General features: G+C 40.9%; 1 protein-coding gene across 1 annotated transcript in view; it reads left to right on the top strand.

The window, feature by feature from the left end:
* mboat2a (membrane bound O-acyltransferase domain containing 2a) overlaps nucleotides 1-22,223 on the top strand; it is a 39,312-nt gene that overhangs the window by 7,863 nt on the left and 9,226 nt on the right. Inside the window, exons 2-5 of the mRNA XM_020085195.2 lie at nucleotides 10,018-10,163; nucleotides 14,723-14,800; nucleotides 20,031-20,126; nucleotides 21,643-21,698. Coding sequence (XP_019940754.2) covers nucleotides 10,018-10,163; nucleotides 14,723-14,800; nucleotides 20,031-20,126; nucleotides 21,643-21,698 — 376 coding nt within the window. The remainder of the gene's footprint in view (nucleotides 1-10,017; nucleotides 10,164-14,722; nucleotides 14,801-20,030; nucleotides 20,127-21,642; nucleotides 21,699-22,223) is intronic.

Here is a 22,223-nt window from a genome sequence, read left to right as displayed (position 1 = left end):
TTGCAGTCCTCACCTCTGACGATATATTGTTTGAAAGACGAGGACAAACTGTTATTGAGTAGGGCTTGGCAATTAACCGAAAATGTATCGAAACTGATATTTATAACCTCTGAGGGACTTAATCTTGATCGATCTTAATTTGGTTAATACTCTCTCTAATACGTGCATTCCCACTGATCTACACTCACGTTACACGTCAACAATAAACATCAACACTAATCAGAAGTTACTAGGACATTAACAGACCTTGAAGTTTACTTTGTGTTTATTTGATTCACTCTAGTGTTTATGACACATGTATTTAAACACATTGAAAAAACATTTTGCATGCAGTTCACCTGCCACACAACATTTACATGCAGGCAATTCTTCATCTCAGGGAGGCTCAGTCTTCATTAATAATTTTAGTTGCCTCTGGGTTTAGACTGGAGAGCGACAGTAATGGCGGTCCAACAGAGACAGGACAAAATGTTCTGCGATGATACATTTCCATTTTTATGTAAGCAGCTGTAGTCTTTTTTTATTTTGAAGTCTGTTGAATGATCACACGTGGCAACATGCCCCCCCCCATTGAACTTCAGTCTTTATACCTTCCATGTTGAGGACCTACAGCTGTGGCCCCATGTTCAGACAACATGAGGGTGGTGGTCTTGATTAGCAGATATTCTGCATGAGGAACTGAGTAAACCCAGCAGGCTATCATATGTATATGTATGTATATATATATATATATATGTATGTTATGGCATGCCGTTCAGGAAATTAAACCTTTGAATATATTGAATGAAGTCTGAATATATGGAATGAAACTTGACTGACGTCAGACTTCACCGCAGTGCCTGCGACCATCTTGTGTAACGTGTGGATGCTTTAGCTTAAAGTGAGTGACAATGAGTTAGTCCGCTCACAATCTCGTTGCAGCAATATTAAACTATGAGGACATCAGTAACACACTGGCGAATGCGTGTACGGGCCAAAAACCCCCTGATACCCCGCCCAATGCCGTTCAACTGACAAGGAAGTTCGCTCCCTATTTAATCCTGGCAGACCTACTACAACAGGCAGCTGTTTATCAGGCCAACCTCAGCATCACTTCAACCTCACAGGAGTGCCCGACTACACCCCGTGTACAATCTCCACCCGTACATAAGAGAGGGCCCAAGACACTGTATGGTTAGCTTGATACAGTTTTCAGGTGATTTAATGAAGGTAAAACACAGTGAATGGCCGTGCGTAATGGCACTTCGCTCTGACGCGGGACTTCTCCGGCACTGGCGAAGCTGCTGTCATTCAGCAATTGGAACATATATTCAACAGTGAATGAACCAAGCAATAGCCCAAAGTAAAGTAAAGCATGATATTCACTGTTGTGAGTGAAAGGGATATCAGACATCTAAACTGAGATACAAATTCAACTTCAAAAATTGGAGAGTGAATACATACCCAAACAAAAAAACATTCAAATAGTTAGTGCGGCTCGAAGCTGGTGAGACATGAAAGAAACGTGTCCGGCAATGATTCCCATCCACCCACACAGAGAGAGGATCTGCAGAGTCAGAAAATTCCCAAATCCAGATGTGCACAGCTTGTCGAAGAAGACGTGAGGCTGTAATCGCTGCGCAACATTCTTCTGTTAAGTACAGTATAAAGAGTTTGAATACTTATTTCAATGGGATATTTAAGTTTTTCCTTTACAAAAATGTGGTTCTCACCTTCAAATTATTGGGTATTGACATGAGGAGTAGTTGAATTTTAAGTTTAAACATAAGGCTGCAACAGGAAAGTGAAGGTGTCTGAACACTATAAATTTAAATATACATCATATGGCTGGCCGTTGTTTGCAAGGACTTGTATGTTTTCAGTGGAGCAGCAAGCAAAGCTCTGTGGGAAAAACAAAGAGCCAATAGAAGAATGTAAAGAAAGAAGGAACCTTCAGAGACTGACTCAAAGCTACACTTAAAAAAAAAAATGTCTGTCTCCCTCTTCCTCCTTCTTTGTTCCTGTTCGTTCATGCACTGCCATAGACAGACACGGACATAACCCAAGGTCACTCATCACTGTGTAATTGCATCCCGACTCTGATAACATTACCTCATTATTATGCTTTCTCATCGAACACTGGCATGACTGCTCAGAACAGAGTTGACGTTTCTGAACAAAAGCAGCCCATATAATCTCGCCTTGTGGGGAATGGCTCATTGTTTGGCTATTTTTAGCCAGTCTGACCGTAGAGCTGACTGGTATCTGTGGATCAGCTCAGAAAGGAGTGCGGCCTGCTGCACACACTCCTGTGCGTGTGTGTCGGTGCATGTCTCCTTTGGGCTGCTTATATCCCGCCTTGGTACTTCTCTCATGATTTCCAGCATCAACACAGCCACCACTGCAGCCTTGAGGATTATAGTAAATCTATTGTTGCCTCCACGTACACTGGAAACAGTGCGACCAACCAATCATGTAAAGATGTTCCCTTTACACGCGCACACACACGTTTGTCTCAAGGAGTTCGGATGAATTGTGCCACATTTGATTAAGTAGTCATGACATCGCCTGTGTCTTTTTTATCTGGCTGTGCGTGCGTGTGCGTGTGCTTGGTTTGCATGTGGGAAAACACTGGCAGACCTCCCTCTCATTTCCCTGTGAATGGGGTTGAATGGCAGAGGATGACGAAGCATTATTCCTGGAGCTTTTCTTAATGCACTCCCTCCATGTTTCTGATTGAAAGCTAAATGTATTGCTTCATCGACAGTCTACATTCTCATCTTTTGCATCTACAGTCCTCTGCACATTTCCTATTTTTGTGAGAATTGTTGCACTCAGTTTTTCACTTCCATGTTGCACATCTTGCATACAGCTTTCTATTTGTCCAACCCTGTACTTTCTTCAAAATGCAACTAGAAATCTACCTCTAAGCTTGGTGGTGCCTTCAGTGGAGCAGCTCCCATATTTGATGTCTCGTAGGTCCAGATCTAGTTGCACAAGAAAGGTTAAAGCCTCATGCTTCAACAAGAAAATGCCATACTGCAAAGGTCAGATTGTAATTTAAAGATTGTTCTCAGCATAGTGTGAATACATATTGGATTATTCAGATGAAGATCTACTTAGTTTCTTAAAGCCAGCCCTATAACATTTGAAAATACTCTCATCATAAGCTGTTAATCCTCTGTGGGAACTGACTCCTCTCCAGCTCTCACCTGACATGACAACTGCTGACAGCAGGGTGTTCTGTGTTGTTGTTGTAGACGCTACAGAGGATCCAGGATATATGTGTAAGATACAGTATGCATTCATATTTATTTAGAACTCAGACTGTGGCACTAGTTGAGTTTAACTTTTGGCTGCTAATTCCCTTCCTCTGCACTGGCAGCGGTGCTGTGAATCTGCATGAGTCACTGTCGACTACAGCTGATGGAAACGGGAATGTGCAGAACTGGGGCCATAGCGTCACATAAGCTGTAAGGGTGGAGGAATGAGGGGGTGGGGGGTAGTTGTGACTTAATGACATGGAAAAAAGGGTTTTATGCTAATGACTGTCTAAATTTATCTCCCACTCTATGCGTTGACACAAACGAACAGATGCAGGCACACACGCACAGACAGGAAGCCACCAGCCGGTTCGGCTAACGCTTTGATAGGGAAACGTATTTTAGTCTCTCTGGGCTAAACAATGACAGTGCACACAGGGAGGGGGTAGAGGTGAGTGAGTGAATGGGGGGGGGGGGGGGGATGGATGCTGCCCTGGCTATTTGAAGGAGTAAAAGTCATTACCTAAGCAAAGATCTTCCCATGGGAAAGGTGTCCTGCACCTGCACCTGCAACAAGCCAGTTTTGTTGAGATCTATATCTGCCTTTCCCTGCATATTCCTGAATCATACACATACTTACACAAATGGCCAAATGAAGGCTAGAAAGTACAGAGTACTTGGGATGATCCTGACTCTTTATTCAGAGACACCATGAGGATGACATTTGTTTTTTTTTTCAATACTAGCTTTTGGGGTTGATTTCTCTGAATTTTGCTAGAGATCGTCCTATGAGGATAAATGAGTTATTCTGGAAAAAAACTTGTCCTGGAGCAAGAAATAAATCTGATCAGTCTGTTCCCTCACTATCAATAACGTCTTCACAACCTCTTGCCTGTCAGCAGGTCCTCTCCCGCTGATGAGATAGACTGAAAAACAAGCGGGGGGGGGAAGGAGAGAATTTATAGTCAAATCATGATTGTTGTTGTAAAACCATGATTGCCAGAGACAGACAATAAAAATATGGAATGTGGTGTGAGAATTGACACGAACAGGAACAGTGCTCTCCTCCGGAGGGTCGTGATGTTTTTCTACCTCGCACATACACTGACACACCGTATTTCTCTCAGTAATGAGCTTCAGGAAGCTGGCTTATCTCCGTCTTCCACTGCATCCACAACCACTTCCTCCCTCCCCCTCGGCTTCATTGCGTCTGCCAGTCTGCGTGTCAGTCTATAATGTAGCTCGCTTCTAAAAGCCGAGCTAAGCCCTGTGCCACAGCTACCAGGAGAAACTCCCTGACAGCTCATTGCCCTTAAGCGCTAATCGCTCACGGGTGCCTGCTACCCATCAAAACATCTGCATACATGTTGCACTCCCTGTGTCTCCCTGATCCCATCACACTATAACAATATGTGATTGATCTGCCAAGACACTATCCTCCTGTACTGAGATAAAGGGGGGAGTTAAAAAGGTGTCTATGGGTATGTTCTTGCCAAGCCTTTTTGGGGTGGCTTTATTTGAGCTTTTGGCAGAAAATAACAAATATAATAGCGGTAGGGTTTGTTAACACAGCTGAGGAGCAAGAAAAGACAAGGGAAAAAAGAAAAGAATGACAATAAAGGTACATGATTTAGCCAAAAAATGTTGGAAGCCCCAGATTGAAGCCAAATTGGTGGCAGTCTGCCCCCCCCCCCTCAACTCCTCTGACTAGGACTTGACGAACTTGGCATAACAATCTGGATGAAAGTTTAAACAACCCCAACTGTCCAAGTTTCGTTTCCATCCCTTGTATTCTACTTATAACATAGTTTCATGGTTTGAACCACTGTCGCACATTTTTAAGTTTCATTCATTAACTATATCTTTGAGTGGCTTTTATTTTTTCACTGTGCCCCTTTTAGTCTCTTGCAAACCGTTCTGTAGCAGAGATATTCAACCTTACACTCCAAAACAAACAATACCGGTGGAGTACCCCAGGACAAGGTTGGCTGCAGAATGAATCAATAATGGAGAGGGTGATCCATGCATTATGAATAAAGAAACCATCACACCCTGGCACAGGAGCTCGTCTAATGCAAAATGTTTATTTAGTAAACTACTTCCAACTCCGGCAACGGGCTGAAAGAAAACACATTTAACCTTGTCTGTATAACAATGAGTGTTATTGTCTCTTTTGTTTTTTCATGCAGTGCATTATCTAGCATCTTGTGTTACCATACATTCTCTGTAGGATGCAGCGTGCACCCTGGAGGCATCAGTGGTTAATACATTTCTTTGCACTCATGTGGAAGGCATCTGTGATGCATTGGTGTCAGTCCACAGTGTAAAATCACATCTGTGAGTGAAATGTAGCAGGTTGACTGGCATGTGTGCTCATTGTGCAACTGCTTCTCAGGCAAATTAACGGATCTCTTCACTTTGACAGTTTCCCAACTGCTGGTAATAGTTCCCAATGTCAGTTGAAACTTGTTTTTGTTGAATTTAATGAATGAACTGTCCAAACTTGGAGTTTGATATTGATGTTTAACACCGAAGGAATAGGAATGGAAATAGCTTGTCATCAAGTATTCACTTTGTATATGTACACATGGATGTTAAGATTATATATTTTGACGAAGTGATGGGAACAAAATAAAACTCTCAGGAACTTTTAAAGATGTGTCCCAGTTCATTTGTCACCTGAGTTTCCCATGTGACAATAAGGGACCTCAGGTTCAGGGCACCAGAGGTCTCTGATAATCTGTCTAATCAACTGGTCCAGTTACAAGTTTCTACAAGGAGACAATAGCAGCCTGTTTCATGGTTGGATACAGCGAATTACACTCATCTCATCACCACATAAGTTGGTTCTATGAACACAGACTAGCTATTTGAATTTAGAGTACCGAGAGGGTTTGTGTTTGTAATGTTTAATGCGTCCAATTTTTTTTTTGGACTGAGGTCTGTGGTTTCGTGCAAACAGAGGATGTACTGCGAAGTCATCAGGTCCAGCAAGATTTTTTAGTCACCCATATCTGGGCTTTGCTTGAACAATACAGTTCCTCTGTCCCGCCCACCCAGTCTCCTACATGAAATTCCTTTCTTACAAAGCAACATGTTGATATGCAGGGAGGGGCTGACTTCACACCCTGTACTCTGCAGCACAGGCTAAAGCAGGCATACGTTGTAGTTCCTTCTTTTCAATTGAGTCAATCCACTTGTCAAGTCATTTGACAGAACACAGCCAGTTGAACAGTAGTTGATTTATTTAACAAGATACTGAGAAAGATATGATCATCTTTGGGTTTTTAATGTTCGTGGGGACATGTATAAGTCTGCACAGGAAAACTGATTCATGCTGTTACTGTCTACCTATGTGGCATAACCAGCTTTTTTTCCCTCTGTGGGTTGCTTTGATAAATCAGCTGCTCTAGTCAGTGTGGGGTGTTTGCTGGTTTGCAGATGAGTCAGTCAGTCATTTTAGTGATAGGCACAAGTTGGAAAGTCAAGTTTTCTTTCAGTGAACCAGCCAGCATTGGCTTCTTAAGAAAGAAAGCAGCTTGAAGTAATCAAAGCGTGAAATGACATCCAAAGCTGTGGTTTGGGTAAACACTGTTTGAAAAAGAGGCTTGCATGAGAAGAGGAAGCCAGAGGAAGTCCATTTGATGTGATTCACTGTCATTACCAGAGCTTCTCATTTTGTTTTTAGCAGTTTAATGGAGAAAGGGGTCACTTGCAGTTGAACCTGGTACTAATTTTACCACATTTGTTACACTAGAGGTTACTCAACATTCACACCAGTCAGGGATTGACTTAGACTGAATCTAGGCCTCCTTATTGTATTATTCATAGTTGAATGATGGAAATAGCAGCCAGTGTCAATAAAATGTTTTATCTTTATTGACACATAAATGGGCTGGGTTGTTTGCCTTTGAAAGATACTGTATCTGGATTGACAAATGACGGGAAGTTTGGCTTTCAGTACCATAGAGACAGTCACACCTGGGTAGAAATGAAAGGCGGGTGGATTACCTAGTTTTTGATTGCCTTTGGGCATCGTTCAGACCAGGCATCTGCAAACATTCTGGGTCACGCGATCGCAAGTGGACAGTTTTATACAGTATATAGGTGTGAATGCATGCAAGATGCGCACACATCTGAGATCCAATCACGCAGTTCACACTCATAGGTGGTCATGTGGCCACATTCTTTTAGTATTTTAAATTCCTCGTGGGCCACATCGAAAGACCACCCATTCATTTCACATGGATTGTAAGTACAGTATAGAGAGGACATGGCAGCTCCCCTTCGAAGTGAAGCCAAAGCCTCTCAATTGCCACCTGAGGGCTGGTTGAAGTATAGCTCATAAATCCTGCCTTCTCCGTGTTATTTTATGGGGAATGGACCAAATGAAGTCAAAGTGCATATAAAATAGATTTTTCTTAAAAATGGCCTCTGTCATTTTACGTAGCTCTCATCACTCTGATGTATGTTTAAGTGGGAATTTTTCCTCTGATTTTGGTTTTTATTAGTTATTTTATGCTTTAAAAATAGGTAAAAATTGAAAGCTGAGACTGACTCATGATTGGCAGTGTGCGATAACAGACCCGTCATAGTCAGACTGGCTAAAACCATCTCCCCATTTGGTCTTTGCAAATAGATATGATGTAGGTGCTTATTTGCATATAGAACAAGAAACGCATGTAGAGAAGCGTTTTTATGACAGGTGTGAAATTGTGTACTTAGAGCTGTCCACTTGTGATGCGTGTTAATGCCAGGTATGAACAGGGCCTTAGTTTGCTCTTGGGTGAAGCTCAGACAACAGCATTGGAACCGGCTCACAGCCTTTTGTTTTAGGTTCTCTTGCCGGAGTATTTGTTAATTATGCTCATTTTAGTCCCAACTGAGATCCTCTCTTGAACAATACTGTCCGTGACAATAGAAGAACAAAAGAGGCCACCTTCTGTCGTTGAAGCTTGTGCGTGTGTGTGTTTGGTTCTGTCATAGGCTGCCTTTGGGGACAAATTTCAGACTAAGAAAATTGGGGACAGCTTGACCAATTGGGTAATAGCTGTGTTTTCGGGTAAGTGGTTTAGACTAAAGTTAGAGGTACAGTTGGTCAAGTACTGGTTTAGGTTTAGTAGGTCTCCAGGAAGTGAATGCAAGTCACTTCAGTATTTACTTTTTTAATGCAACTGTTAGCCGTGGAGACTTAGTGTGCACACATGCTTAGAGCTATGTCTGTCCCTCTCCCTCTCTCTCATTAATCATGCAGGTTCCATAGATAATGGATGGTGCTCGTGGTGTCTTTAGCCTTTCACTGCTTACTGGCCAGACGGATCTGTTAACATGACCTATATTTGTGGTCCATTGTGTCTTCAGACATGCATCACTTGACGTGACATCAAACAGTGAAGGTTTCCTAGAGGACAAGTGTTTGCTTCAGCTTTACGCTACTGAGAGTAATGACTTTTTCAACAAGTCTTGTTTCTACTTCTCTCTTGTCTGAAATCAGCCGTTTAATACATGGCAATTCAGTCTTGGGTTTAAAAACGTGCACAGTCACTGATCATATGCAGTGAGGTCATTGCACTAGGAGAGCAGCTCTTGAAATGCAGTTACTTTCTCATTAGAATTTTTAGACTGAAGACAGAGGGGACAGACTTAGAGGAATAAAATTGAAATAAATAATGAAACTTTTACTCTGTGCATTACACTGTGTGTGTACGTGCACGTGCGTGTGTGTGCGCGCAAGTGTAGAAGGTGATGATGAGGGTAGATGAATAGATTATTAATAGCATGACACATCAGACACCACACCTGAGTCATCACTCTGTATGGGATGAATACAGATACGCACGCACACACATGCACGCACGCACTGTCAACACTGTGTAATACCTGCAGCAATGATGTAAGTGACTGATAATAAGTGGTGTCTATAGAGGGCTGTGTCGTGGTCGTGATGGTCCGTTCATCAAAAAGTCTTGGAATAATCAAGTTTACAGGATAACATGATCCAGTGGTATCAATAGCACATAATGCACATGCATCTCCTGCACAATAAATAGAGATAAAGTGTTATTTAACAAAGAGGTTTCCATTGTCCCCTCTTGATGGATCCAGTGAATCTCACTATTGTCTAGAGTAAAGCCTCTTTGCGGTGCCATTTGGAGACATTAGCAGATGAAACGAGGTCTCACACCCACTCTAACCCAGCTTTACTCTGACCTGTCAGACAGAACATGTTTGACAATGAGAGATGTATATACAAATGCAACATGATGGTACATTTGGAGAGATTATCTTTTGTCTTATTGCTTACTGCAAGATAGACTGCATAAAATGCCTCAAAGGATCACACATGGCGTGTTCTAGTTCAGATTTACAGGGGTTATTTCCAAAAATAACTTTTGATAACAGCGTTTTATATATAAATATAATGGACAAAAGAAACATTAATATAATAACAATAATGAATAACTAATAATAAATAATAAATAAGTCTCGACATAATTGGTCTATGAATGCAGCTTCTGCAGGATGCAGCCCCCAATTAAGACCCAGCTATTTTGTACAACGTTCATACGACTAAAATATGGGATTTAACTTGTTACTGTGTATATACACTTTGTTAGCAAAGCATGTCTTCCACAGTAAACCAGGTCAACTTAATGGTTTGCTCTAATTATTTTTCATTTATTTATCTACCTCAACATTTCTCTAACCTCAGAACTTGTTCTTGCTCTAGCTCTCATACATCTGTAATAATATATGTGTGTGTTCCTCTGTGCAGGTTAACTTTGTGGCATGTCAGCTGTTTGCCCTGCTGATGGCTGTGTGGTTTCGGCTCTACCTCCACCCCAGTAAGACCAGTCCATTCATCAGACATGTGGTGGCCACTCTGCTGGGCTTCTACTTAGCTCTCTTCTGCTTTGGCTGGTGAGTCACTCATTTGGTTCACCAGCAGCTCTTTATCACTACACTCCTCCCTTCCCTCCCTTCTTCCGTCAGACCATGGTCATATCCTAATTTGAAAATATATTGCATATGTTATTAGTAAATGCTGTTGGACTATCTGGAAGGATATTGTTATTCTCATGAATTACTTATATGATGTTATATGATGCTGTGTAATGAAAGATTTTGTTATGTGACATAGTGTCTCCGGCTGCTCCTCCGTTACTACATTTCCCAGAATGCTTTACCACAAACCGAATACAGTGTACCGGATCATTTCAGCTACAGCTAAAAGGATAAGATGATAAATCAATGAGTTGTATGTATGTATTTATTATTTTATTCTTCAGTTATTCCAATCAAAAGCTTTTTCAGTGTGAAGTTTGGCACTTTTATCAGTTTGAATTGTCACTTTGGACTCTGATGGACATTCCTCTTGGTTTTCTGACATTTCTTTGCATAAATGAATCAATAAATCAATAATATAAGGGTCAGATTTATCAATAATTAAAACAATCTTTAATTGCAGTTTAAAATCTGCAGTATTTTTTCCATGCCACTGTACCCTTAAGTAGAGTGTCTTTCTGTTTGTGCAAAAGAAAAAGTCACATCCCTCAGGCAAAACACAACAGGTTTTGTGACTACACAACACAAAGGTCATTGATATATAATCATAGCAAGAACGTTGAGGAGTTAGAATAATAAATTAAACTGCATGTCATACTGGCACTCCTTTAGGTCTACCAGAATGTGCTAGTATCTCCTGTCCTGATGTTTCGCTGGTATGAACAATGTGCTAACATTGTGCTAACAACTCGACTTTAGTGTGGAGTGGAAGAGCTACGATTAAGAATATGTATTGAGTGCTAGTTGCTTGGATTTGGACACTGGATGCACATTGTTAAATACTTATTGTCTTCTTAAGCTGCTGTCAGACATGCACTGAACTCCACAGTACCTCCGTATTTTCTCCGAAGGAGGTGTATGTGTGAAGGCAAATGTCCGAGTGAGAAACGTTGTAGGTTTGATCTCAGCAGCGGAGGTAATGCGTCGTTTTCTGCCTCTGTCTGCCGCTCCCAGCTGCTCCACCTCTCGCCTGAATAATGATTTTCTTGTTAACGAGTGTGTGCAGAGAACCTCCTGCTCTGTTGTGCATGTGTGAAAAGAAACTAAACTATGTATAGCCAAAACATCTGGATTTTACCCAGAGGTCATGTCTGAAAACAGCTTTTGATGTGTAGAATGAATGTTAATGATAAAGCATGATAATGCAACATTATTAATACCAGTATTTCACTTCGAGTTGAGTTTTCTCTTTCTTGTTTTGCTTCAATTCTCCTGACGTCAACCTTCTCCATGTTAACGTGTTTTTCTCCCCTCACATCTGCCACTTCTCTCACAGCCGTTCCTTTTCTCTTTCTCCCTCACCTTGTCCTCCTTCTCTTCATCCATACCAAAGCAAATGGGTCGATCATGTAGTAACTGATATCCATTTACAAAGCTATTGCTCTTTAATAGAGAACCCTCTTGACTGTACCTCTGGCAGAGTGCCTCTCAGAGTGCTGCAGTGTACATGTGTACATACACGAATGGTTGTGTGTGTGTGTGCAGACCTAAGAAAACATTAGCTAGACATCCAGCTAGTGGAAAAATGCTAATCAGGTGACTGTTACCGAGTCATCAGGTAATAGGTGATGAGGGTTGAAGTGAGGACTTTGATGTGATAACGTGTGCGACAGACGGTTCGCAGTGGGCTTGACACTGATCTGCAGGAGGAGTATATAATTTGTTGTGGCTAGAAGAGCTAATGTTGCATAATTTATTTCATATTCCCAAATCAGGTACAAGACTATAATATAGTTAAAAGGCATTAAAAATGCACACAAAGAGAAAGCATGGCCTGGAATGCATAATATATAATGCAAATATGCACATATATCCTCCTATCCTTTAAAGTACCCTCACACTAAATAGTTATATAAATATTTGTTTAAAGAAAAATGGTTGAGGTATAAGTTAAAGGAATTGATATAATGCTTTGATCAGAAACTGTCCAATCAGATTTAGTTATCAAATCAGGGGCAATATTTGTACTTGAGTGTGTTTTTTTTAATAAATACAAACTTGAGTTGCCCATATAAATGTATTTTATTCATGATTTACGATCACTTTACAAGCTCAAACATGTATTGACCCTATATTAAGCCTATATAGGCCCAAATTGGTCAAACAAACAATAAGTGAAGTTTAAGTCTTGACTTTTATTTGCTACAGAAATTAAATAGAAGTAAACCCATACAAATGTTTATTAGTGTAGACATTTTATAAAGGTTATAAATGTTTTTATTGTTCTTGTCTCAGTGCACCAGATCTTTATGGTTGTAACTATCTAAATAATGTACTTACTACAAGAACCAAAGTGTTTTTTTTAACATATTTTTTTTAATGCCGCACAATATATTGATGCAGAGCTAAAACTCTGATTCAAATAAACTGATGACATTAATCAGAACTTGTCAGTAACTCAGAGCTCCGTGCACATGTTAATTGTCTGCAGGATACCAAATAACTTCTCCCAGTGCAGCCAGCTCATGTTATGCGTGAAAGCATCTATGTTCACTCTTTCTTCTGCACTCCTCTATCCATATGAGCAAACACAGACACATATATTTCAACTTTTATTTTGCAAACACATTCATAATGTTCTGTGGTAGAGAGGACCTGGCTGCAGGTCCAACAGGATCTGCCACACAGATGCTGCAGAAACTAAAACTGTTGAGTTTTGACAGACATGAACTCTGGAAAACTGGGTCCGGACATTTGCCTCTCACATGTAAAGAATGCAGCAGGATATTGTCCAGATCAGACATGTTCACAACAACAGTACCATTTCCAGAACATTCAGGCAGAGGTTGTCTTTGTGTGTTAGAAAAATGAATCAACACATCCACTCACTCACTGTGAATATTCCTTCCGTATTGTTTTATTGGCTCACTCTGATATTTTCTGGACCTTTTACCAGGGGGCTGGCAGGAAACGTTCCAGAAGAGGTCCAGTTCAACTGACTCTGATATTTGCGTTCTCACATTCAGGCCGTCCAGAAAATTTCAGGAACGGAGCTAACAATGGGAGGTTGTCAGAATTTTGTGCTCCGTCAAAGGGGACTGTTCTTGTGCTTGTTCAATACTTCCTAAGCTTTTTTCAGTACCTCTCCCTTCCTCAGATAATACTGCATTGTTTGCCCCCTTTTTTTGTTCATTTAATTCACCCAGCTTCTCGTTCCCCGCGAACCCCGATGCCCTTGTTGACTCACTGCTAACACAGTGTGGCATCTCGGCTCTCCTGGAGGCTTGACGTCAGGCAGCATCACACACTGTGCCCTTCAAACACCCATCTGGTAGCTGCTGCCGTTGAACTATGTGTGTGTGCACTCTTTTGTGCTATATGGGAAGAAAAAAAGATGGATTTCTCTGAAATGGTGCGATATAAGGAACCTGTGCTGCCGTGAAGGCCCATGAATCACTTAATAAGATAGTGTGACACAATCACCACCATTCTGTCCTGTGACTGGATTTGAAACAATGAGTGGGGGTGCCTCACATGGCTCCCGGTGTGACTGTGGTTTTGCAATGCTGTACTTTTCACTTACAGTCAGTAATGACAAAACAGGAAATGCATCATAATACAGAGAGCAAACAAAGTTTAATATGGTTGGGTTTAAGTAGGGGGCATGTGTCTTTAAAAGAAAACTATACATTAATATATAAGTGTTTATTTGTAAATGAGTTAAAAAGATGAAGTTAGAGTTGTCATTGAAGCGAACTGCATCATCAAACTCTGATGGTGAAAAGTTTCTATCACATTAGCTAACCTGTAGCTCTTTAAATTGTTGGCTCCCATGGTTTTCATTGGTGTCAAACAACTGTTACACACTGGCTCTGTAGGCTACCCCTCGCAGCTGAGTCAGAAAAGCTGAAAACAGTTGGCAGGCCCACTATGACTGTTGGACAGTGGATGCAGAGCACTGCACGTTGCTCATGCACTGCCTCATTGTTGCACACATACGCAACTGGAAGGAAATGCAGCGCTAACTGAAAACTAGGATTTTTCACCTTTGCCTACAAAGGTTGTTTTTAATCTGTGTTTGATTGGTTGCGAAATGACTCAAGAAAATAATAATCTGATTACCATGAACTTCTGAACTTCTGGATCACGGTTTTTTTTTTCAACATTGATTTCTCAAAGAATACTCGATCTTGATGTAGCTCTAAATAAAATTCTACATTTGGTGAATTTAAATGTGTTTTCATACAGGGACTGCTCGGCCTTGTCAGAGGTATTTACTATGAGGTGCCATTCTAGTTAAAATACCAATAAAATGAGGTACCGTACCATTCCTAACTGCAGGCTATTGCGTTACCTTTCTTTTTCCTCATGCAGCACCAGTAAACTAAATGCCAACCAGCTCCTTTGTACAGGATCTGCCTTACTGTTCATTTGCACCAATAATGTATTATTTATTTCTGTCTGTCTCCTCGTAGGTATTCCCTCCACTTCCTGGTGCAGAGCGGTCTGTCCTACAGCGTGATGGTCTTCGCTGGCCTGGAGCACATGCACAAGTAAGGTCAAGTGGAGTAAAGCATTAGATGAAAGGGAATAAAAGTGATTCACAATTTCCCACAATAATAATCTGACAGGGGAACTAGAAGCACAATAAAGCCAGTAAATCAACATTTCGTAAAAATGTTTTCTTGCATGTTAGATAAGATAAATGCTACAAATGGGTTCACTGTGAATCCGCCTCAGACTCACGTTTTCTTTGTGTTCGACTTTTTCGAGGCGCATGAGCCTGGGTCACAGGGATGACGATTCGGCCCCCAGGCTTCCATCTGTGACCATGGCTCTTCAAGACACACACATGCACACACACAAACATTTTTGTAGTTCTATCTTAGTGAGGACACTCATTGGCATAAGGCATTCCCTATTCTCTTACCCTTACCATCGCGTTAAATGCCTAGCCCTCACCTAAACCTTATTCTAACCTTAACCCTAATATGAAGTCTCAACCCTCAAACAGCTAATTGACTGTGAGTCAGAAAGTGACGTGATTAAAATGGTCCTCACAAAGACATCTGCACAGGTATACACAAACATACACACACACTTTGATGTTTTTTTAATCAGAATTCAAGGTTATGAGTGCAGGTGTAAACAGTAGAGGTTTATCCGTCGGGAAAACACTTCAAATACATGCTAACAAAGATTTACACTCAATAGCAACTGCACTCGTATAAAGAGAGAGCGTCACCGACATTTTGACATCCTGTGTTTGACATCAAATGTCACATCACACACTTCCTCGAAGGATTAAACATCCACAAACAGCATTAGTGCGCTTTTAGCCTGGTGTTCTGTGTCTTCTGTAAGTGTGTAGATAAGCAGTGCCCACACACTCTTACACTGTATACACAGTCACCCACCGCAACCTCCGCCACGTTCAGAGATAAAGTTCACCCTGCCCCCCTAGGTGCAGGCTGGTGCAGGTCGGTGTCAGAGGGGAGAAAAACCACAGAGGCAGGATGCACTTGACATGTTCGTGTTTGTCGAGACAGTTGAACCCGTTGCCTCAGGTTTTTTGCATAACAAATGAGTTATTATCTCAGCAGCAGGTGGAGATTTAACTTTGGGCCCTTGTGTTTGTTTTACCAACGGGGTGCACAAGCCATCCCAGGCTGTCGCTCAGGACCTTTAATCTCTGAACTACACTTTTGAGTTTGTTGCATTCAAATTCTCTTCCTTTGTCACCCATCCAATGATAAGATTGCCCTTTTCTATCTGTTAATGTCCAAACGTTTTTGTCCCATTCCTTTCAAATGTCCTCTATTGTCACAGGGTGTCCATGGGGTCTTATAATGTCTAAAAGTCTCAAATTTAATGAGCAGAATTTCAGGCCTTAAAAAGTCTTAAATATATTGAAATACTACATACTAGCACTTAAATACGTTTAGGTAATTCGTAATTATGCTGACATTTATTTAACCTTCCATCGTGTTTTCAAATTCGTTTTTAGGCACACTGATAATGCTTCATATGTCATGCTTGGAAAAAACGTCTTAAATTAGATTAATTATAGTCTTAAAAAGTCTGAAATTGAACTTGTTGAAACCTGCAGCAGCCCTGTGTTTCTATATCTCTTAACTCTTTGGGAACACACTACACGGTGCAGCTGACCTTTCCCCATACTGTCCTGCCACAATACTCTGTGTCAGGACTTGCATCATGTTCTCGATTTGTTGTTCTCTCACTCAGGCCCCCTGTCATTGAAGGGAAGTGTACAGTGAGTGCAGTGTGACAGCTGCAATTGCAAAAAGCTTTTTTTTTTTCCCCTGGGCTCTGGGACTTGCTGTGAATGTGTGGCCTGAGACTTACCAGACTCCTTTTTTTGTTTGATGGCAGGGCATCATATTTCATGCCACTGACTCTTGTGCAGCTCCGGGTATCTCTCGCTCTCTTGTGCTCTCTCTCACTTCCTTGCACTGTTTGACTTTGGATGTAGTGAGCAGACAGGGAATGTTCCAGACGCTTCCCCACTCGCCTAGAGCGTGATCACAGCACTGCCTGCCGGGCAACAGGAAAGAGACAGACAACTGAAAGCATTAGATATGGTCTAACCAATGAAGAGGGCTAACATAACCACAGGTTCTATAGAGGAACTGTAATATTTCCCTAAGGCTGACTTGTTTCCTGATGCAAATACAGTGCATTCATTTTTGTGTAATAAATCCTCTGTGTATTCTATAGCTTATTTTTAATTTTTACGGCAAATACGTTTTTTTTTTCTAGGTTTGGGACCCTCTGCATATCTCCTGAACCGTTCATCTTTTATCGGCTAAACATTTGGAACTTGTATAGTTAATGGCCCAAGGGCGGACAGTGTCATATTTGGTGGGATTCAGACATGCAGTGGGTTCAATATTAATGAAATATAAGTAAACAGGCTGTGGGCGCTCTGTAGCAGATGTAGCTAGAACTCATCATCATAACGGTGTCAATTGTCAACAGCAAAAACAAATGATTCTCCAGTTCGAGGTTCTCCGTACTGACTCGTGCTTCACTGAACTTTAAATAAACAGGTGAACAGCTGCGGTGGTGCAGCCTCAGGGTTCTGTGGACTGCAATTTTAAGCTGCAACCCCCCAAAACTGGGGTTAACCAGTTGTAAACTGTTTAATCTAAGAGTTGATTTAGCGATAAAAAAGAAAATATCTTGACCCGTATCTTGTGACCTCTCATGTGAGCTCCAACCCACAGTTTGGGAACCACAGTTAAAACCAACAGAGGTCACCTACATTATAGTTTGTGAATTTATCGGGGGACTGACGGATTGACTCTAGGTTTTGAGATATAAGAGACATGATAACAGTTTTAGCTCATTACCCAATCAGAGCAGACATTCTAATCTGAAGTTAAGCTCTTTATGACGATCTACACTTCAGCAGGAGGGTCTCAGACAGTTAAGGGTAACATTGAGACATTTTTCTCTTCTCCTGTCTGTGTGTTTAAACATTTATCTATAGCCTGATTCTTTTAATGCATACATACATTGATACATACACCTGTGTGTGTATGTGTGTGTGTGTGTGTGTGATGAGCGGGTGGGCAACCTACGCTAGTCCCAGGCTCTATCTGATGCCTTCAGTGAATGTGAAACACCCCCTTCTGAGCTGTGATTTACACAAACATAAATAAGATGAGGATAGAAACTCATTGGTGGGCTCGCAGCAAATATAGCTGCTGCAGCACATATAGCTCATATCCCCAGTGATAACTGCAGCTGCCAGCCGAGAGAGCTAGGCTCGGTTAAAAAGTGTTGCCATGGACTGAGAATGTTGGGAGAATCAACAGAAAAACTTTTGAAAGCTTTTTAAAGCTACAAAGTGTCAGTATTCTATGTCATATAGTAATGAATGCACTTGGGTTTGGGTTAAACAAGTAAAAAAATAAAATAATAAATTAATTATAATTATTATTAATATAATTTAATTTATTTGTTGTTTTACCGCAGTATTCGTTTTTTTGTAATGTGTTAATTGTATTTATTTTTCTTGACATTGCTGGAGTGGTCTTCATTAGGATATTGTCACTTCTTGCCATTGTAAATAAGTGAAAACTCACCCTACTCTGTAGGTAGAATTTTTCCTGCTGCGTGTAACACATCAGTAAATGGGAAGTGAACGAACTAGGTTCACATTGGTTTTTGCTTTGAAGGTTTTTAGTATATCAGAGAGAATTGGGACTAAATTATTAAGAGAGATTTCTGAATAAGATGCAAAAAGCTTTACTGAGACAAGTTTGGGTGCAGATACAGACAGATGTGCTCCAGATGTGGAGCAGATCCTGGCAGCAGCGTTTTTACTTTGTGGTCCGATGTTGCACTTTTAATTGAGTTGTGTTGGGTGCTCAGACTTATTATGCTAAATAATACTTTTTTAACTCAAAAATAGCTTTTGGTTTTGATCCAAACTGAAGTCACTTCGTCAAAAGATATGCACATCTGTTCCAGTGATTCCATTTTATAAAGCTTTAAAAAAAAAAGCTGTTCTTTACCTCTCTAGAAAAGTTGGACAATGTTAACAAGATGCACATTCTGATGTGCACTGTGTGGAGTTTGCATGTTCCATTGTCATCACTGAATGTATCCATGCAGCACACTTGCATGAGTCCTCTTGATGCAGGGCTGGAGTGGATATATCTCTGGATATATGGTTGCTATTGTAACGAGCCATGCAGTCTCCTATACTATATGTAGGATGCTGAAGATGTGATACCAAGTGTGGGTTGGACACAAACTGTAATCTCAGAGCACATTTAAGGCCTATAGTGATTATCTCCCCTTATTATTATCACTGTGCCTTCTCTGAGGGTCTTATGATTTTCTTAGAGACTAAGAAAGCTCTTGGAAGGTCTGAATTTCATATCACTGCAGTGTGAGTGGCTTATTTTATTTTTTCTTGGCACTAAAGCTCAGATTACGTCTTTGCTGTATCTTGGACTGCAGTTACAGTAGGATCCTGTTATGTTCCATCTCCAGCACAGTCTCGCTTGTGTGCTGTATTCCTTCTCCTAGCAGCACAATCCACTTATTGTTGGTAGTGGAGGAATGCTATCTAGCTAGCCTTCACCCGCGCTGACTCTGCAGCAGCTTTGTACCATGGGCTCCAGGGCAGCGCTGTCTTTAGTCTTCTGTTGAAAGGTCGTGTTGTCCTCCCTCAGTCTTCAGCCGCTGACAGTGACACATTATTAGAGCCTCCTCTGGCCCTTTGTCCAATTTTTGACCCCCTCCCCCATTTCCGTAGCTCTGCCCTGTTTCCATGGACACTCTTTGTACTGTATTGGAAAAAAGGTGAACCGCAAAATTAAAGGTTCTCATAATGTGTAACGAGATGAAAAACTCTGTTTAGGTTGGCTGTTTATTTATAAAATATATGAATTTAATCAGTTATCTGGAGAAAACCTGGGAGAAGAGAATATAAGCTCCTTATCCACTCCATTTAGAAATAAACAGCTCTGTGTGTGGTATTTATATTTTTAGATTTAGAATTCTTTTGAGTTTTCTGTTCTTTTTTCTGTGTGATATAGCTTTATTCTTTTTACCCCACATTTTGTACATATATACTAGAAGTAGCAAACTAGGGGTGGGCCAAATGCTTTGATATAATATAATATAATAATAAAACAACAAATATTTCTAGATATCTTCCCTCGTGGTTATTTTAAGTGTCAACTAGTTATTTAGAATTTCTGAGATATTGTTTTATTTCTGACCTTTTCTTTTTCTCCCTTTCAGGTACTGCTTCATTGTGACGCTGGGCTATCTGATATTGTGTCAGATCACACGAGTCTACGTGTTTGACTACGGCATGTACTCTGCAGATTTTACAGGGTAAGGTCCTCTAAAAACACACTGCTCTTTAAAATCTTTTTAGTTGTTAATAATGATAAATCCAAGGCCTCCCTTGGTCTTAATATTCAATCCCAGATGCAGAACAATTGAAAAAATAGCTGCTACCAGTCAGAGTCAGGGGAATCTTTTTAATATGACTCGACAAGAGCTGGTCACACTGCTCAGCTGTGTCCACAGGAGGAGCTGTGGTTGGTTCCAACTCGTCCAGACTGTCTGACAATTCAAGCAGACAGCCTGCTCTCCCTACTAGGTGGGGGTGGCCGGTTGCTAAGCAACCATATGAAAACCAATGCAGCCTCTGCAAGGGCAGTGATTTCACTGGTTTAACAGTTCTCCCTCGGTTTCTTTGTAATGTCAAATTCACTCGTTTCTTGAAATATCGCTTTGTTGTACAGGAAAGGGAACTCAAATATTGTCAACAGAGACATATGATGCTTTTTCAGTTTTTCTTTCCTCTCGTGTGTTTATATAGTATATAGAGCTTCTCTCCGCTCCAGACAACACTGTTCCCACAGCTCCTGAAACCCCTTGTCAGTATTCCAGCCAACACTATATATATCACCATGCCCCCATATTTGCATGATATATGCCTAGGAGCTAGTCTGGAACGCCCCCTAACAAAACCAGGTAAAGCGACAGCAGAGGCCAATATTTCCTGCAAGCACAGTTGAACAATCACAACAGAGTGGGCCAACTGGCCAATCAGAGCAGACTTTCTAGGGAGGGGGGCCTTAAGGAGACAGGAGCTAAAACCGAGAGGAGCTGCAGCAATTGACAGTTTGAGGAAAGTGAATTGTTTTCTGAACATTAGAGCAGGTAAACCTTTTCAAGTAATAACCAAAATGAAAAGAACCTGAATATGAGCATAATATTTCTCCTTTAAAAGACCAGAAAATCTGTGGTGCTTATTTTTTAACCTGCAGACAAACATGATGTGGCCACTGACCATTTTTCATGCATCGAATTAGTCAGGAACTTGGATTTAAATGTGAATCAACATTAAAGGTTGAATATATCTACATGCTTACAGGCTAAAGCACATGAACAGACTGTATAAAGTTATCCTGCTTTGAGGTAAGAGGTTAGATTCGAAGCATATGACTGGAGTGGAACAGAAAAAACAATTACAGGAAGTTCCGAGGCTGCAATTATCCTGGAGGAAACTTCCTTTTGTAAGGGTTATACTGCAGCTGATACTGTTACTGTATTTATTGGGTGAATTGGCATCTAAAAAATCTAAAAGCCATTAGTTACATAACACCACAAAGCAGTTTCAAAGCAGTCACTCAAGATGCATTGATGATGGCTGCATAAGAAGTGGGACCTCAGGATCTTTACTAAACTTACAAACAGACAAACATCCACAGTAAAGGTCGGGTATGATGATATGATAATATTTATCATGTTGTGTTTGAGTGTTTAGGCTGTAAAGAGTGGAATGTGTTTAAAATTGACAATATTAACATTAACATTTCTGTTTAATGCTCCTCATTAGGCCCATGATGGTTATAACGCAGAAGATCACCAGCTTGGCGTTTGAAATACATGACGGTAAGACAAGTGTCTCTAAAGCATGTGTGTTAGTTTGTGTGTATGTTGTATGAGGAAGAACAGTTGCAGACATGACAAAAAGTAAAAGTGCAACTAAAATTCTCTTTGGATTTAAAAAGACCACGTTTCCATCCCAGTAGTCACTCCTGACAGTGGACTAGTGAACCAGAAAGAGAGCATCAACACAGTTATGTAATTGAGCAGTGACCAAGTATGCACTCTCTCCCTCCCTCTCTGTGCGTGTTTAATGGCTGACTTGAAACACAAGCTCAGTTTGAATTAAAGCAGCACAGTGTTAAAAGTGGACAGTAATCCTTCATCCATTTATGACTCAATGCACAAACCAAGGCATTGCTTGGGAAGTAGACCAATCATGTGCCACGGCAGCGCTGTAGACCCTTTTAAGTCCAGGGTATCCTCCACTGGCTGGCCCCTGACTGTCTCAGCTTTTTTGAAGCAAATGAAGAGTCATAACTGAAGCATCTCAGGTGCTTATGAGCAATAAAAAAAGATGGGGACTTGACA

The sequence above is a fragment of the Paralichthys olivaceus genome, chromosome 12, assembly GCF_024713975.1.
Source record: "Paralichthys olivaceus isolate ysfri-2021 chromosome 12, ASM2471397v2, whole genome shotgun sequence".
Lineage (NCBI taxonomy): Eukaryota > Metazoa > Chordata > Actinopteri > Pleuronectiformes > Paralichthyidae > Paralichthys > Paralichthys olivaceus.
This window is presented reverse-complemented; position numbering and strand designations above follow the sequence as displayed.